At 52.3% G+C, this 16,335-nt stretch overlaps 6 protein-coding genes across 6 annotated transcripts; 1 reads left to right on the forward strand and 5 right to left on the reverse strand.

The window, feature by feature from the left end:
- Positions 1 to 224: 224 nt before the first annotated feature.
- BZA70DRAFT_238889 (uncharacterized protein) lies at positions 225 to 2,636 on the reverse strand (the record flags this gene model as incomplete). Its single annotated transcript, XM_064910463.1, has 2 exons — positions 225 to 967; positions 1,028 to 2,636. Coding segments are annotated over 2 exons (2,352 nt in total), but the record flags the coding sequence as incomplete, so codon positions are not given.
- Positions 2,637 to 2,820: 184 nt separating this feature from the next.
- BZA70DRAFT_279598 (DHHC palmitoyltransferase-domain-containing protein) lies at positions 2,821 to 4,911 on the reverse strand. Its single transcript, XM_064912807.1, has 4 exons — positions 4,559 to 4,911; positions 4,335 to 4,488; positions 3,946 to 4,264; positions 2,821 to 3,889 (listed from the first exon to the last, which is right to left on the reverse strand). The coding sequence occupies exons 1-4, from the start codon at positions 4,651 to 4,653 to the stop codon at positions 3,198 to 3,200; spliced, it is 1,260 nt and encodes a 419-aa protein (XP_064767649.1). The 5' UTR covers positions 4,654 to 4,911; the 3' UTR covers positions 2,821 to 3,197.
- Positions 4,905 to 5,927, forward strand: BZA70DRAFT_257988 (COQ9-domain-containing protein). Its single transcript, XM_064910835.1, has 3 exons — positions 4,905 to 5,354; positions 5,410 to 5,566; positions 5,631 to 5,927. The coding sequence occupies exons 1-3, from the start codon at positions 4,950 to 4,952 to the stop codon at positions 5,804 to 5,806; spliced, it is 738 nt and encodes a 245-aa protein (XP_064767650.1). The 5' UTR covers positions 4,905 to 4,949; the 3' UTR covers positions 5,807 to 5,927.
- BZA70DRAFT_279600 (surfeit locus protein 6-domain-containing protein) lies at positions 5,928 to 7,369 on the reverse strand. Its single transcript, XM_064912808.1, has one exon. It carries the CDS (start codon positions 7,078 to 7,080, stop codon positions 5,977 to 5,979), a length of 1,104 nt encoding a protein of 367 aa, XP_064767651.1. The 5' UTR covers positions 7,081 to 7,369; the 3' UTR covers positions 5,928 to 5,976.
- Positions 7,370 to 7,382: 13 nt separating this feature from the next.
- On the reverse strand, positions 7,383 to 13,962 carry BZA70DRAFT_279603 (uncharacterized protein). The gene is made up of 6 exons (XM_064912809.1): positions 13,833 to 13,962; positions 13,697 to 13,765; positions 13,330 to 13,633; positions 7,916 to 13,267; positions 7,725 to 7,853; positions 7,383 to 7,662 (listed from the first exon to the last, which is right to left on the reverse strand). Exons 3-6 carry the CDS (start codon positions 13,599 to 13,601, stop codon positions 7,524 to 7,526), a joined length of 5,892 nt encoding a protein of 1,963 aa, XP_064767652.1. The 5' UTR covers positions 13,602 to 13,633; positions 13,697 to 13,765; positions 13,833 to 13,962; the 3' UTR covers positions 7,383 to 7,523.
- A 116-nt stretch (positions 13,963 to 14,078) lies between these two features.
- On the reverse strand, positions 14,079 to 16,217 carry BZA70DRAFT_279605 (kinase-like domain-containing protein). Its single transcript, XM_064912810.1, has 3 exons — positions 16,077 to 16,217; positions 15,892 to 16,014; positions 14,079 to 15,837 (listed from the first exon to the last, which is right to left on the reverse strand). The coding sequence occupies exons 1-3, from the start codon at positions 16,126 to 16,128 to the stop codon at positions 14,162 to 14,164; spliced, it is 1,851 nt and encodes a 616-aa protein (XP_064767653.1). The 5' UTR covers positions 16,129 to 16,217; the 3' UTR covers positions 14,079 to 14,161.
- Between the last annotated feature and the right edge of the window lie 118 nt (positions 16,218 to 16,335).

Consider the following 16,335-nt stretch of genomic DNA (forward strand, 5'->3'; position numbering starts at 1 on the left):
TGCGTCTGGAGCTCGAGCTCGGAAGCTACTTCTTCATCGAACCGCTTCTTCAGATCCGCCTTGGGCAGGCCGGCTGCAGGCTGCTCGCTGCTGATCGACCGGTACCCCTTCTGCGGCGACGAACCAAGCAGCGGGGCAGTAGCGCCGCTTGCGACCTGGTGATCGTCTTCGTCTTGGTTATGGCTCTGCAGCCAGGCTCTGAACGCTAGCCGCGCACGGCCCTCGAGCGAGACGGGGAGGTAGGTGAGCAACGGGCCGAATGACCGGTTGAGGATGTACTGGTATCCGAACGTGATGAAGAGCACGACAATCATGATGATTGCCTGCGCCGTGCACGTGGCTTCTTCCATCTCGTTGCGCACGAGGAAGAAAAGTCCGATAAGGCAGAGTTCCATCACGTAGATTCCCGTAAAGAGATGGTTGATCGCCCTGGGGAAGTACAAACCAGAGGAATCAATAGGGTTGTACGTGCAGTAAATAAACTGGTACCGATACGCGATATAAAACAGCGTGAACGCAATCAAACACATCGGCATGATCAGTGGCGCGATAATCGTATACACAACGCCAATCGCTCCCAGGTTGGTGTAGATCGGATAGAACGTACCCCATCGGACAGGCTCGAGCTGCGTGATGCGATGGAACTTCTGCCGCGCAGTCTTATCCAGCACCGGTCCTACAATCTTCATCATCACCAACGGACCCACGCGCAGCAACGCCGCAGCGCTGATAGTCAAGCCTTGAAGGATGAGGTAGGAAAAGAAGAAGTTTGCGGCTTTGGGGAGATTCTGCGCCAGAAGCTGGGGGACCGAGGTCGGATGCGACGTGAGGTCTTGGATGACTGTCGTGACTGAGCTCGAGATTGTGATGACCAGAAAGACTTGAACAAAGAGGAACGCAAAGTACGATGACTGCACTGTCAATTCAGATTGTACACCAGTTGAGTTTCCGCGAAGAAGAGCAAACACTAAACTTTATGTTAAATAACGATCTCTCGAATAAATGTTCTCACAGAAATTGATCATACCTCTCAATATGATGGGCAAAACAGCCATAAGAGCCGCAAGTGCGGCAGGTGGAAGGATACCAGCAATAATACCCTTGATCGCAGCCGGCAGATCGTTCAAGAAATCCAAGAACGGCAGCGCCGAGGTCAAATAGCTCAGCTGCGAGATGATACCCACAAACGCGACCGGAAACGCCCAGCCAACGACAAGAGCGCAGGTCGTCAGGAAAACACCAGTCGTTCGCAGTTGCGACTCCCACCATTTGATGCGCATATTGGACCAGATGATGTCGTTCGGGTTGATCTCTACTATGCGCGGAGCCATGTACTGCGCCGACTCGGAGGCCAAGGACTGACACGCCATGTGCGCCGCGATCTGGTTGTTGAACTGGATAAAGCACGAGTGCATGTGCTTGTAAACCGTCTCGTCTTGCTGCATATCCGCAATCTCGAGATTGAGCTGCTCGAGCTGGTCGCGCGCCCAGTCGATCGTGTCGACTTTGTACGATAGACCGGGGAGAGGGAGCGCGGGGAGCCAGGAGACCTTCGACACGCGATGACGCGGTCTGTGTTTTGGCTTGATGTACTTCTTCCAAGCTGCGTCTTCGTTGCTTTGAGATGACAGGGGCTGGCTCGCAGTCACCTGAGAATCGATCGACGTCGTGCGGTCCATGCTTGCAGTTTCCGCAACGTCGCTTTGGTTTTGCTCGTCGTCACTTGCCAGTGCAGAGGTAGCGGTCTTTGCCTTCTTCTGCTGTTGCTTGTTGTACGCCTTTACGCACTTTTGGATCAGCTCGGTTTCGGCCGCCTCAAGCTTGTCAGCGGCTGCGTTGCGCAGGTTGATCTTGTCCTGAAGAGGCTGCATGTTGCGATTAATCCAGACGTTACGCACGCCACCTGGGAAAACAGAAAACACGGTCGCGATGCGCTGGACGTCCAACAGCTTCTCGGGCACGGCGCGGATCAAAACTGTTGTCGCCGAGGCGCGCAGGCGGTGGGTGGGCGAGATCAGGTAGTCCTGACGCATACGGACGTAGGCCGATAGTTCGTGGTGAAAGACAGCGCAGAGGAAGATAATAAACAACACCGCGAGAACGAGATGGGCCCAGTATCGCTGCGTGTCCGTGGCGCCGACGTTGACCCACGCGAGCTTGTCGAGGCCGGTAGCCGATCCTGAAGAAGTGTTTGCAGAGTTGACGGGGAGCAAGACCGGAAGGACGACGATCGAGGCGGTGAAGAAAATAAAAATGAGCATGGAGAGGTAGCGCATGAAGAAGTATGCGTCCAGGCCGCATTTCTTGATGAACTCGTTCTCGGGCATGAACAAGGTGGGAAACAGCCAGTCGATAAGACCGCGTCCGACGGGAGGCACGCGCTGTCTCCGCGGCACGGCGTACGTCTTGGGCTCATACACACGACGCAGACGTTTTCTCAACACTGCAAAAAGCCAGAGTTCGACCCCAAAGACAATGAGCGATGCGGTGATGGAAGAAACAAAGGTCGACAGCGACTGGCCGTACTGCTGCTGCGCCGATCCCGCCGTGCCGTCGACGGTCGAGGACGAAGCTGCTGCAGCCGACGACGTCGCTGTCGCCGCTGAAGATGTGAAAGATGTCCAGGTCGAGGACATTTTTGCGAGTTTTGGAGGAAAAGAAGAGAAGACGAGCGGAAGCTGGAAAAATGGCGAAAAGACGAAAGGCTGATGCCGTGTAAGCCACCGCCGCGCCACGGGCGCCACAGATTACGTCATGGCGTCGACCCGTCTTTCTCGAATTTGTGGTTTGTAGAGAAGAGAAAAGAGGATTAATGGATTTGGGCAGTGTGTTTGAGTGTATTCCTATTGAATATCGTGCTTAAAACAGAAAGTAGCAGGGCCGGCGCTCGTGGGAAGCGGTGATGGCGATTTGCAGAGTTCAGAGCCTAATTCTCCTGCACCAGCTCATCTTCACCGGTTTTCTGCAGCTCAGCAGAAGAAACAGAGTGAATCAGCTGTTGATGAAGCAGATATCAGCAATGTGATCCTACTGAAGTCTTTAGAAACATTTGAAGATCTCTCGACTGGCTCACACGCGCAGAAGCAGGAATAACAATGCGAAACCCAATCTACCCGATAAGCTGATAAGCTCTGCGATAGCCTTTCTATTACAACATATCAACATATCCACATATTCAACTTAGCATATATATACACCTACACTCTCTTTGGAAACCACACCTCCTTTGCATTCTTAAACAGCCCGCCACGGTCGTAGATATTCACGACCGCATACAGCCCCGGCACAGTCGCAGTCTTGACCATGCCCGCCGGCGGCAACCGATTGAACGAGCCATCATCGTAGGCGTAGATATGCACTTTCCTGCCCTGGTTCTCGGGCTTCGGTCTCGCGCTCTGCAAAGCCTGCAGCCGCGGATGCAGCGCTCTCGTCTCGCTATCTGACCCGCTTCCGGACGCACTGCTGCCGTCCTCCGAACTATCCTCGTCCTCTCTGTTTTCGTACACCTCGAGCATTCCGTTATTAGCCACCCACTGCACCTCGCTCCATTTCTCGCTCTCGTTCGTCGTCATTCCCTGATGTATGTACAGAATGTGCTGGGCCAGGAACGCAATCACGAGCGGACTCACGAGCGTCGAAATCATACATAGCGACGTCACCGTCGCCGTCCAGCTGCGCGAGTGGATCAGAAGGATCCAGAAGCGGTAGTTGGCCCAGTAGTATTTCGGAGCAGAATCTGTTCCGTCGGGGAAATGCTGCGCTTTGTACTCGTTGAAGAGAACCATGAATGTGAGGTAGGAGCCGTATATCAGCACACCTAGGTTACTAACCAGAAAGCCTAGAAAGAAGCGATAGTTGTAGTATCCCACGCAGTTATTAATCCACGCACCTAAAGATCTGTCAGCCCCTATCCACCCGTCCTGTCGAGTTCAAAAAAAAGCTCACAGTGATGATCGTTCTTCGCTATACAGCCTTTACAAACACTACAGTGCTTACTCCTCGCCGGTTTCTTAAAGTGACAGGTCCGGCACTCTGCGCTATCAGAGTAGAAAATGATATCATCGTACGGAAACAGCTCGAGATATCTCGCAAGGTTTGCCTTTGTGATTGTGCCGGGGTCTGTGAATGCCGAGAGGTAGAGATAAAAGTAGGGCTGGAATGCGACCATGGGGATTATCAGGCGGTGAAGCGGGTTGTAGATTCGTGGCCAGGCATCTTTAAAGAAGAAGAAAAGAGAGACTGTTAAAACAGTGCTGTAGAAGATCTGTTCATTATTCGAGTTAGTATGTGGTCGGTCATCAGAGAACCTCAGGTCATTAAATAATAGCACATACAGCAACAGCCCAATTCTTGTCGTTAACGAGATAATCCGCCCATTTAGAAGACGCAGCGTATAATTTCCCACCCGTCAACTTTCTATCAATTGCCACAAACTTCGCCGGAATCGTTTTCCATAGCAAGATGTGCGCTTTGCCGACTATCGTTCCTCTAGATGATAAGGGAGGTTAGTGCGTGCGCTGTAGAGCAGTCAGATGATGTAGCAGTCGATATCACGAACTTGAATGCAGGCAGTCGGCCGAATAGAACGATGAATACTAATGTCGAGAATATGACGATGAAGGCGACGACATAGTGAAGTATCGACAGCTTCATGGTCGGTAATTATATAGAAATTGATCGTAGCAAGTGCCTCCCAACCGCGCTATACCATGCAGAAGACCGGGATTGAGTAGTATAGTAATAATTCAGCAAAATATATCTGAATAGGTATCAGCCCAGTATCAACCAATTGACGACAAATTGACGGTAAATATGGACCAAAACCACACGTAAATACTCAACAAGGTCGAAGTAACTGTACGCAAACCCAAAACCAAACGAGAAGAAATCTCCCACCGCCTCTGCTCATCACCAACCCGTAAAACACCCACAAAACACCCACAATCGCCATGTTCACCTCCACGCATCTCAGATCACCAGTCTGCAAGGCCAGCTCGACTATTCTCAACTCAGCCAGGCTCTACCACGCTGTTTCGCATCTTCCGCCCTCGCCGTACACTCCCGCGCAGGCTCGAATCCTCTCTTCCGCACTCACCCACGTCCCCGAACACGGCTTCGTCAAGGACGCGCTCGTGCTCGGGTGCCGCGATCAGGGATATCTTGACTCTACTCACGCGGTTTTCCACAACGGAGTCTTTGATCTGATCCAGTACCATCTCTACAGCGAGCGGACGAAGCTTGCGCAGCACAAGGACAAGATCGATGCCGAGACCAATGACCTCCACGAAAGAGTCAAGCGGTACTGCGTCGAGCGTCTGAAAGCCAATGCGCCTGTTATCAAGCGTCTACCTGAGGTATCTATATACATTGTACTCACTTACAGCGCTCGCCGTTGCTAACTGACCATAGGCACTGGCTGTCATGGGACTCCCGCCAAACGTTCCTGCCTCGCTAGAAGAGCTGGCCAAACTTGCAGACGAGATCTGGTACCTGGCCGGCGACAAGTCGTCGACTTTTGACTGGTACACTCGACGGGCCTCATTGTCTGCTGTTTACTCCGCAACTGGTGCGTCTACTACTTCTCCCCTGTTCATCAGTTCTTCAAATATCAATTTCTAACACTGCTTTAGAGCTTTACATGACTCAGGATAACTCGACAGACTTTAAGAATACCTGGGAATTCCTCGACCGCCGCTTAGAAAACGTGGCGCATCTCAAATCTACTCTCGGCAGCTCCTCCACCTGGATCGCTTTCACCGGCATGGCGAGCATAAACTTGCTACGATCTCAATTGGCTCGCGGGTAAACTCACCATACAGCTCACTAGACAGAGCATACATGTAAATAGGTATATACTAAGTGGATCATGGAAATCGGTATGAATTGATATCGTAATGTACAAGTAGATAAAAATGACAAGCGCACTATACATTAAAAATGATGCCTACACCTCGACCATGAATATTCAATGCTTATTTACTTTTTACCCCCCGACCCTTTCTTCGGCCCGCCTTCAAACCCAGGCCGTTTCTTCTTCTTCTTCAGACCCGAAGACTTTGACTTCTTCTTCGATCCGCCCTTTGCTTTCTGTTCTCTCCTTGCCGCGATGTTTTCCTCTCTCTTCTTTTGCCGCGCTAGAATTCCCTTTTGCACATTCTCCTCGCGCTCTTTCCATTCCCTCGCCGATTTCTTCTTCTGCTTAAACTGCTTCTTTAGCGATTTCTTCAGCAGCACCTCGTCATCACGCACTTTCTCTCCCTCCGCTTGCTTGATCGCACGCTTCCACTTCTCCTTCTCTTCGATCGTCCTCCGCTTCTCTTCGTCCATGCTCGCGATCCGCGCTTTCTTCGCCTCGACGTGCTTCAGCTGTCCTAGCAGATCCGAAGGTCCTTTCTTGCGCTTCTTCGGCTTGATTTCACCCGCGGCAGAAACTTCATCGCCGGTGTCCAGCAAGACTTTTGAAAACATCGCGCCAGATGTGTCGATGTCTTCCTCCACCTTCGGAGCTTTGCTCACAGCCACAACACTCTCTTCCTTCTTGACCAGATCAGTCGACCCTTCCTCTTCACTAGCCCGCTTCCGCTTCAACGCCTCCTTCTCCTTCCGATGCGCCTCCTTCGCCTGTCTCGCTTTCAGTATCTGATCCCGACTAAGCGGCGCCCCCGGTGTCCCGCTCCCCGGCGCCTTCCGCTGCGCGCGGAGATTCTTGATCTTCTGCGCAAGTCGCTCGCGTAGTTCGTCGATGCTGGGCGAGGATTTCGATGGCGATTGCGTTGCGTCGGCGTGCGAAGTCGTCGGCTGTTTGCTGGACAAGGTAGGTTCTGAATGACCATTCTCTTGCTTCTTCGGTGTCGACGCATCTTCCTCATCGTCGTCTATATCCTCGAAATCCGAGCTTCGTTCATCATGTCCATTCTCCTCGTCGTCGTTGACTGCACCATCCCCATCCTTCTCCTCCTCCTCCACCTTACTTATCCCATTCTTCTTCACCGCTGCCGTAGTAGAGCCATTAACTGCCTGCTTCTTGCTTCCAGCCGGCAATGCTTTCCCGCCCTTTATAAATTTCGCGCTCCGAGCCATGATTGACCGTACCCGTCGCGCTCTTCTTTCTTTCTTTTCTCTTTCCTTACTCCGCGTAAGAAACCTTTCTCAGAGTAACTGCTACTACTTCCTTCTTCTTTCCTCTCTCAAGATTCTATACTGAGAAGAATTCACCGCAGCAATTCAGGAAAACAAGAAAAGACAGAGCAACCAAAAGAAACGAGTAAACCGGGTCTTGATTCAAATTCGCAGAAAGTCTCGCAGGATTTTCTTTTAAAGTTTTTCCTTTTTGCTTTCTTTTCCCAATAACTTTGTTGAAAGTCCCAACTTATGTAATGCAGCTCATTTAGATTAGTAATCGTATATTCTCAGTAGTAACTAGAGATCTGTATATAGAGTAGAGTAGAATCGACAAACGCCCTCATGATCAATGACAAAACAAAGCAGACAAATTGTAGAACAGAAAGGAACAACACAACACCTCACATACTCTGCCATCCACCAACATCGACTCCAGCCTCGATCCTGCGCGCAATCTGCGACGCGAACCCGTTCTGCAGCCATACGTTTCTGATTAAATGGTCGTATCTCTTCTGCGATAGGAAGAGTGGACGGCCGCGTCTGTATTAAAGTGTATATTGTTAGAAAAGGAGATTGGCGGAAGGAGAAAACAGGGTACTCACTTTAGATACTGGTCGACTTCGCCGTGGACATCGAGATATGGCGCCGGTGCAAACATGCCTTGATTTCGGCGCAGGTACAAGATCGAGGACTTTTTGATCAGTAAAAACACGCCAAAGTACTTTGCGCATCTAAATCAAAAGAATAGTTAGCACACATTCTGCAACAGCACAAACAAGTTTGTAATCAATACTTTTCCATATGCTGATTACACTCGCCGCACTCCTTCGACCGACAGCAATACTCCTGACAACACACCAACTCGCCACAAAACAGACACACCGCAGGCTCTCCAGGACTATTCCCGCAGTTCTTGCACTTCATCCGACCAATCTCCTGGAAGAACGCATGCAAGCTCAGCGGAAGTCTCAGCAGCCGCAGTATTCCCGGATACTCAAGCGTCATGCGCACAGACTGCAGCGACTGCGGACGTCGGTTAGTCAGCTCCAAGTGCCGGCACCAGCGCGTAATCACATCCTTCACGCGCACGTTCTGCTCGAGATCGCAGCGGTTCAGCGACGCAAAAATCTCGTCGATCGTAGGCAGCTTGAGCAAGCTTAGCAATCTTGCCGTCTCGTCGCCGTCGATGTCGAGCAGCGCGTCGCCGTTGTACTCCATCGGCGAACTGGTATAGGCCAGCAGCGCGGCCTTGCGCAGGAACGGAAGCGTGAATCGGTTGATCATCGTGTAGATCGCGGCGCCGGGGAAGACCACGAACGGGCTTCCTCGGAGGTTCTCGGGGTCGTCGCCGCAGTTCGCCAGCACAAAACACAGGAAAATATTCATATTCTTCAACGTAGACTGCGGAAGTCTCTCCTCCGATCCCAGAGCCTGGATCTCGGGTAAATGAATCCACTCCCGATCTCTGTAGATCTGATCGCCGAGGTGATAAATGACCTTGACGACCTGCGCGATGTAGCATAGCGTCATGATATTATGCAAATCCGCTCCCCCCATCGCAGGGATCATTATGATTGAAGAATCCGCCAAGAATCCAAAAATGTCCTCCATCAGCAACGGATAGACAATATCTGGACTCGACACCGAGTTCTTGTCGTACATGCACTCTTGTCCGAAAAACAGCTTTCCAATCTGCTGGTTGAGCGCCATGCTATACGCCGCTCTGACCTCGTGGAATGACTTGTCTTCCTGGATACTGAACGAGGCTACTTGAAGCGCGTAGGCGCGCAGCGTTCGCAGTAGCGTCATCGTGCGCTGAGGAACTTGATCGAGTATACACGCGCCGACGTCCAATCCACTTCCAGCGCCATTCGCGCCGCGGAGATAGATCTCTGCCGACGAGATGGTAGCAGAGTACGTATTCAACAGCCGCTGCAGCAGCGACCTCTCTCGGATCACCTCCAATCCGCCACAGACCCGCGGGAATCGGTCAAGAACTTTGGCGTTGTCCGAATTAATCTTCGCCAGCGTCTCGAGCTCACGACTCATACCCCTGCGGTCCTCGATCGACATGAACGCACCCGGAAAATGAGGGCCAGGCGGGATCATCGCTTTCTGGTAGTGCACCTGCGACATGTTGTGCAGCGCCGACGCGCGGATGTTTCGGACAACCATATCGCTCAATGGTGCAGCGCCCGCACGCCCGCCTTCGCTGCATACCTTCATATTCGTGATTGTCTTCCACACGTCGCCCGCGAACCATTCCGAAAACTCGGCGCCGTCGCTCAGTTCCTTTGTGAGCGACTGATCCAGATTCTTGTACAGCAGAGGGAAGAAAGCGTTGTTTAGAGATTTGCAGAGCGGGCATAGAAACTCATTCATGCTGGTGTCCTCCGGAGGATTCCGCGTGATCTGCCCGCGATGACGAGTTTGAATCTCATCCTTGTAATCCTGCAGACACGTCAGATGAATGATATGTCCACAGCTAACAACAACCGGCTCCATTATCACCGACTCGTTCGGAAATCCTTTCCCGATCGAGTTGTCAGACTTTGGATCTTTACTCTGAGGCGGGAACGATGCCGCAGGCGTTAAACTCGGACGGTCAAGCTCGGCTTCATCTGCATTCAAACCGTCGACCATCATCTCGTTTGAATCAAACGGCATCTGACGAAACACATTCGACTCTGTAAACAAGCCAATCGTACCATACAGCTGACTATCGTTCGTCGGTTTCCGGCACAGAATGCATCCTCCCGAGGGAAACTTCCACGACTCGCCATTGCCATCTTCCATCATATCATCATCGCTAGCATCTTCCTCCTCTTCGATATCGTCCTTATTCTGATCCGCAAAGCTCTGCTGCTTCTGCTTGAATTCAGCCAGAATCTTCGCCTGCCGCTCCTTTGCCAACCTCTTCTTCTTCTCAGCCTCGGTTTCTTCGTCCTCGCCGGCTTCGTTCATCTCAACATCGTTGGGCTCGCCAGGCTCAACAGACTCGGTGAAGGACTCTAAACTCTGCCGGTACGCGCTAGGTTCGTTCGTCTTGATAATCTGGATAATCCTCTCGGCCACAAGCGAGCTCTGGCCAAACTCAGACTTGGCCTTCTTGATGTAAAACAGTATTTCCAAAATCGTCTGGCAGATCCCATCAACCGGCGCCAAATCCTTGGTCACAAGCTCGCACGCATTGTAGCTAAACGTCCGCAGTGATCGCGCGGGGTCCGGCGCCGCAATCTGATCCTCGAGCACAGCGACATGGCAAAGATAAAGCGTGAGCGTGAGCAACGACTCTGCGAGCGACGGCGCATGCGACAGTCTCTTGAAAGCCACGTTACCCAACGTGACGTAAATCATCTGGGCAAACTCCGGAGTACCCACGATCCAGCCCAAGCGAGTGAACGGACCCGACGTGATCGGTACCAGACGCGGTTCAACCACAATCTGATCAACGGGGACCTTACTCTTCTTGTGCATCACCTTCTTAATCGCCGTCTCGGCTTCGTCCCACTGCGTAGCTGTATAATGGAAGAAATACGGGTCCACTTGGTCAAAGTACTCATCCTTGAGCTCGTAAAGGCCGACGTCGTTCACGCCCTCGGGAGCTTTATGAATAGCTGTCTCGCGGAGGATATTTTCGAATTGCTCATCGGCAGTCAAGTACTCGGGGACTTTCTTCACCAGATCGGAAAACGGCATGGGCTCGATACATAGCGCCTGCACAATCTCACGGCGGATCAGCGCCGCGTTGAGCTCCAGACCTCGAAGACCGATCAACCGCTTGCGTTCACAAAGAAGGACAATCATGCCGTGCAGAAACTCTTCCATGACCGCTAGGTGCTTTACTTCGTCAAACACGTTGTGGGAAACAGACCCTTTAAGCCACCCCATGAGACTCCAGCGGTCGATAATCGTCAGCATGACGGCCGATGGTTCACACGTAGTCATCAGCGTTTGCACACCAAATATATCCCGTGCGTAACCGTTCTCGCGCATGGTAGTATCGCGATAATGAAGTTCATGCGTACGCAGAGTATATCCGTTCCGCACCCAAAGCCCTGCTCTGATCTGCGCCACAACGACCAGAGTGCGCAGGGGATAGTCAAGCATAAGCCGGAGCATCTCTTCCGGTTCGTAATCAACCGCGCGTCCGGGCATCGGCGGATCCAGCAGCGCAAAACTCATGAGCGACTTTAGTTTCTCTGGGCTCTCCGCGTGGCCAAACTCGATGAACCAAGTCAGGAACGAGTGTAGTGGGTGGTGCATGCTCAGAATGTAAAACTCAACCGGGAATCTGACGATGTTGTATGCTTCCGTACTAAAATCGTCGCACCCGCACCAGTCAAATTTAGGCTCATCCGCAACTTCATTGCTAGGGAAGCGATCCCGCATATACCCCAACGCCCACGCCGTGAGAATCCGAGCAATCGACCGGATAGACTGCTGCGACGAGGCAGGCGACCCCTCGCTGCAGCCGCTCGCAATCAACCTCGCGAGTTTCGACAACGGCGTCAGGATATGGAAGGACGAGATCCATTCTGTCGACTCATACTCGACGTGCTCGTTGATCTGACGGATGAACGGCGCCGATCCTTCGAGTAGGAGGAGGATATCTGCTACCTGACGCACTTTGTTGTTGTCGCAGGATATGCGTTGCTTGACCAAGTTACGCGAAATGATATGCTCTAACTCGCTATAGACGTGATAAACCCTGCTATTCTTCAACGTGCTTCTATCGACCGGCACACAGGTCAAAAAGTCAACCGACGACGGCGATCCGACTTTTCCTTTTGTGAGCAGAGTGTAAATGATTGCGGCAAACACGGGGAAATAAAGCCTGGCGACCTCGGTTGCGATCGTGGGACATGTGTATAGTTGCGTAGCTAGCTGCATTATGCTGTATTCAGGCTCTCGATCTGCCAGGACGAACTGCTCGACCAAATCGGGATATGCGTCGGCGTAGTGCATGCCGAGCGTCATTTTGTAGTCGAGGTTTGATATCATCGTGGCCATAAGCAGATCTCGAATACACACCCGGGCTTTCTTCCAAAACCGCATGTCAAAGATCATGAGATAGTCTAGCCTGAGCCGGTGCGACTGGTCGGGTGGGATGTACTTTGAGTTCATCATTTGCCATTCGGTGTTGTTGGCCGCCTCGCGCGCCGCCAGCTCAACCGTCGGATCGTCCTCTGCGGTCTCGGTCCAGTAGTTTGGTGCTTGCGTGGCTACAGGTGTGCCGGCCCTCACCGATTGCTGGACTGAGCTTTCGAACCCGGGAACATGTACTGCACCGCCGGCAGTATTGAAAGCACCGGCAACCATATGCAGATCGTCGTCGCTGTCTTCGAGGTGGTCGGCGATGGGATACAGCGTTTGGTGGATTCTGGTAGCTGTAGATCCGACTCTCCACGGTTGACAGAGCGCTTCGCAGACGGCGTCTCTGAGAACAAAATCATGGCCCTCGAGACTAGACATTGAGATATCTTTGAGAAAGTCAAGCATGGTCCCACACATATCTTCACGAAAGGTATCGCGCATCGACCGTATACTACCAGCTAACGCGATCGACTCGAACTTTGACAGCACGGCGATCAACCTCTTCAAGTCACTGGACGTGCTGACAGTCGTTCGGCCGATGGTGTCAACCTCTGTACTGATGAATTTGCCATACTCGGTCCCCCTTCTCGTCGCGCGCGCCACCGTTTCAATCACGGCGTCGAACGCGTGCTTTTCGTCGTTCCAAAGAACAAGCGCGTATTGGCCGTTATGCTTGTCGACACCGTCGCCGCCGTAGACTGATGGCAGGAGCGAGAAACTCTGACAATCGGCTTCAATAGCCGTCTCGTCTTTACAGTCCTGGTAACTTTGCGGGGCGCAAGAGAAGACGTCGAGGATGTAATCGAGAACGCGCGCAATTGTACCTTTTATGCAATCGATAAGGTCTTCTGGAAGTGGCTGTGAGGGTTGCGAGTAGGACTGGAAGTACTGGCAGGTAACCTGACGTTTCCAGGCCTCGGGGTCGCCGCAGTCGCAAACTCCGCCGTCGTCTTTCTGGGAGATCGAGACGGTTACCTGGTGGCCAACATGGTCTGAAGAGTTGAAACATTGCCAGCACAACACACAGGTCTCGTCGACAGCACAGTCCCTAGCGCAGGTTAGCAAGTGCCAAATTGTAAAAAGCAATATCTGGAGAGATGAATGACGTACTTGCACTTGTATGTAGGCTCGCCTTTCTCAAACTGATGCATACAGGGCCGTCCTCTATGCGACGGATCCAAATCACTAGAATGCATCCGCCAGGGCACCGACATGGACGGCATGCCGTGCGGGAAGAAGTACGAGCTGTACTTTTCGTTTGCCGAAATTGACAAGAAAAGCGCCCGCAGCAGCGCCCGCTCGCTGTCTGCGGAATAGAGGTAGTTATACCTCGAGGGCATTTCTAGCAATGTCCGGCAGAGGGCGGCGTCATCGTACTTCATCTGGGCCAGGGTGGTGGGGGAATCAGGGTGTTCTGTAGGACTTTTGTAAGCAGATTATCTCGAGCCGCGACGAGCACTCCGAGAGTAAGACTGACCTTGTACTAAGTTTACTAGACAATTCTAGTAGCAAAGCAGTATTGTCCTGTATTCAGTACGAATACTATCTGCAATTCAACAAATGTTAGCACCCGATATGCTCTCCACCAAACTTATCGAGCACGACGCACGTACAGATCTCACACGTATACCGCTCAAGATTTGCAGCACAAACCAGGCCAAATCAACCAATTAACAAAAACAACTAAAATATCGAGCGCGAGTACCAGAAGTGCGCTGTGGTCGAGAGATATTCTGCTGATTTGGAATTCGGTCTGGTTTGAAATCAGTCAGTCCCCGATGGCGACTTCTTTTGAGGGTTTGGGTTTGCTGCGAGTGATACCTGACATCAACTGCGATGAGATATAGTCAACTATCTGTGTTTACTATAGTTTACTGTTGTTTACTGTTCTTTATTTGTATTTTCAATTAGATGATATCACAATGTTAAAAAAGATCTGACACTAATTGCGCAAGACAATTCTCGCGCCACACTTTCCCAACACTCCCGGCGCAAACGACGGCCTGGGATTACTGTTTCTTGCCCTGTTCCTGCCCGAGTCGCTACTCCTAGCTCTCTCCTTGCGAACGTTCTTGTGGGCATCCTGGCGGATACCCGATCTAGGCATTGTCGCGTTGTTACTCTTCTGGAATGTTTGTGATGAGTGCTGCGAGTTTTGCGAGTATTGACGGTTATAGTCCGACGATGCTTTGGACGAGCTGACTGGGTCGAAATGCGAGCTCTTGAGGACATAGTGCTGGGGGATCCTTGCTGTTTTCTTACGCAGAATGCGCTGCTGCTCGTCACTGATCCGGATCGGGACCGGTTCTGCTACCTTTTCGCACTCCGGCGTGACCACGGTGGTGGTGATGACTGTGATCTGACCCGGGGCCTCTGAAGAGGAATTTGAGTCTTCGTTTCCAACTAGAGGATGCGGCGATACCGGAGGAGTCAGGATTGCAGGGACAGTTTTACTCTGTGGGAAAATCTGTACACTGTCTGCCGAGTCAGAAGGCGTCAAGGACCGGCAGTCTAAGGTGAGACTTTTGGGCGGGGAAGGCGAGCAGCGTGCCGAATGAGCCTTCTCAGCGTGGTATGCGACAACACGTGAATGCGCAGGCGTTGTCTTTTCCAACCGTCTAGATCCGGTTACGGCGGAGTAATCAAAGGGCAAGAAGTGGGTCTCGATCAGGGCGTACTGCTCCTCGTCCTTTTTCTCGACATAACTGGGGAATAAAAGCCTGCTTCGCTTGTCCGACCGGTTCTCATATTGCAAGCCCCGGTCATCGGCCAACAGAAGCTCTTCCACTTCATATGTCTTGTCATAGTTCAAGGTGTCACTCGAAGGCACAAACACCGGCTTGAAGATTTTCTTTTCAAGGCCCTCGCGAGTATACTTTCCAAAAAACGGTTCCTCGAAAAAGGTCGCTAAGCCCGTGGCTCCAAGCCGTGCGCTCGGATCGGCGGTCAGCAGTTTTTTCATCGTCTGCAAAGCATCGACCGACACCGGCGGACTCGTTTCGGGATACGCCGGCCTCGCGCTCCTGATTTGCTCCACGAGTTTTTCGCGGTGCTTTGACGGGAACGGTTTTGTGGAGTATATGCATTCGTACAGGACGACGCCTAGGGCCCACCAGTCGATGGCAGTGCCGTACCCCGAGCCCTCGTAGACTTCGGGGGCAAGGTATGCGACAGTTCCGGAGAGGCCAATGAGAGGCGGGGAGGAGGTGGAAGATGACTGCGATGAAGAACCCGAGCTGCTAGAAGAGGAGGAAGTCGAGTTTGCGTCGGATTTGCGCGACGGCACACGGATGGCGACGTTAAAGTCTGCGAGGGAGACATGGCCGTCGGCGTCGAAGAGGACGTTTTCGGGCTTGACGTCGCGGTGGGCGACGCCCCGTTCATGGATATACTCTATAGCGCAGGCGAGTTCAGCGATGACGAAGCTGATGGCGTTCTCGGTGAAAGTCTGGCGACTGAGATGGAAGCGCAGGTCGCCGCCGGTTTTGAGGTCGACGACGAGAAAGAGGTGGTCGGAGGACAGGAAGGCGTAGCGCAGGCCGCAAATGAAGGGATGGCGGAGCTGGGCGAGGATCTTGCGCTCGCGGACTATGTTCATTGCATTTCCTGCTTTGGCGACTGCGGGGGTTAGGAGAGGCAGGGGAGAGGTGAGGGGGAAGGAAGGGTGCTTACTCTGCTCTTTGCTGAAGTATTTGAGGGCGTAGAGCTTGCCGGACTGTTTGTGTTTGACTATTCTGACCTTTCCAAAGGTGCCGCGCCCGACGAAGCCGAGGAGGATGAATGAGTTGAGGGAGACTGGGAGGTGTTAGTGGTGATGGTGCAGATGAGAGGAGTAAGAACAGAAGGCGAACACTGACCACTGTCCGATGAACAGGGAAGCTGTTTTGTGGAGGAGTTGGAGTTGCCCATGGTGGACGTGTGATGAGGAAGAGATGCGTATGCGAAGAGATGAAGAGATGAGATGACGGAGATGCAGAAGAAGAAGAAGAAGAAGAAGAAGAAGAAGAAGAAGAAGAAGAAGAAGAAGAAGAAGCAGAACAACGACTCTACGACCAACTCAGAGTATCAACCAACGACGAACCTCTCAACGCCCTTCAGACCAGCGCGGGACCCCAG

Source organism: Myxozyma melibiosi (genome assembly GCF_037950935.1).
Source record: "Myxozyma melibiosi strain Phaff 52-87 chromosome Unknown BZA70scaffold_7, whole genome shotgun sequence".
In the NCBI taxonomy this organism is placed as follows: Eukaryota; Fungi; Ascomycota; class Lipomycetes; order Lipomycetales; family Lipomycetaceae; genus Myxozyma; species Myxozyma melibiosi.

What these genes read in the sequence shown, in the direction of transcription:
- BZA70DRAFT_279603 (XM_064912809.1), bottom strand. Translation starts at nt 13,601, where the DNA reads ATGAAGTACGATGACGCCGCCCTCTGCCGGACATTGCTAGAAATGCCC. An exon ending in GAGCCTACATACAAGTGCAA is followed by an intron (nt 13,268 to 13,329) that starts GTACGTCATTCA and finishes AACCTGCGCTAG; the next exon opens with GGACTGTGCTGTCGACGAGA. An exon ending in TGTAATCAGCATATGGAAAA is followed by an intron (nt 7,854 to 7,915) that starts GTATTGATTACA and finishes CTTTTGATTTAG; the next exon opens with ATGCGCAAAGTACTTTGGCG.
- BZA70DRAFT_279605 (XM_064912810.1), bottom strand. Translation starts at nt 16,128, where the DNA reads ATGGGCAACTCCAACTCCTCCACAAAACAGCTTCCCTGTTCATCGGAC. An exon ending in TCCCTGTTCATCGGACAGTG is followed by an intron (nt 16,015 to 16,076) that starts GTCAGTGTTCGC and finishes AACACCTCCCAG; the next exon opens with TCTCCCTCAACTCATTCATC. An exon ending in ATACTTCAGCAAAGAGCAGA is followed by an intron (nt 15,838 to 15,891) that starts GTAAGCACCCTT and finishes TAACCCCCGCAG; the next exon opens with TCGCCAAAGCAGGAAATGCA.
- BZA70DRAFT_257988 (XM_064910835.1), top strand. Translation starts at nt 4,950, where the DNA reads ATGTTCACCTCCACGCATCTCAGATCACCAGTCTGCAAGGCCAGCTCG. An exon ending in TTATCAAGCGTCTACCTGAG is followed by an intron (nt 5,355 to 5,409) that starts GTATCTATATAC and finishes AACTGACCATAG; the next exon opens with GCACTGGCTGTCATGGGACT. An exon ending in TGCTGTTTACTCCGCAACTG is followed by an intron (nt 5,567 to 5,630) that starts GTGCGTCTACTA and finishes ACACTGCTTTAG; the next exon opens with AGCTTTACATGACTCAGGAT.
- BZA70DRAFT_279600 (XM_064912808.1), bottom strand. Translation starts at nt 7,080, where the DNA reads ATGGCTCGGAGCGCGAAATTTATAAAGGGCGGGAAAGCATTGCCGGCT.
- BZA70DRAFT_279598 (XM_064912807.1), bottom strand. Translation starts at nt 4,653, where the DNA reads ATGAAGCTGTCGATACTTCACTATGTCGTCGCCTTCATCGTCATATTC. An exon ending in ACAAGAATTGGGCTGTTGCT is followed by an intron (nt 4,265 to 4,334) that starts GTATGTGCTATT and finishes AATAATGAACAG; the next exon opens with ATCTTCTACAGCACTGTTTT. An exon ending in AGCGAAGAACGATCATCACT is followed by an intron (nt 3,890 to 3,945) that starts GTGAGCTTTTTT and finishes ACAGATCTTTAG; the next exon opens with GTGCGTGGATTAATAACTGC.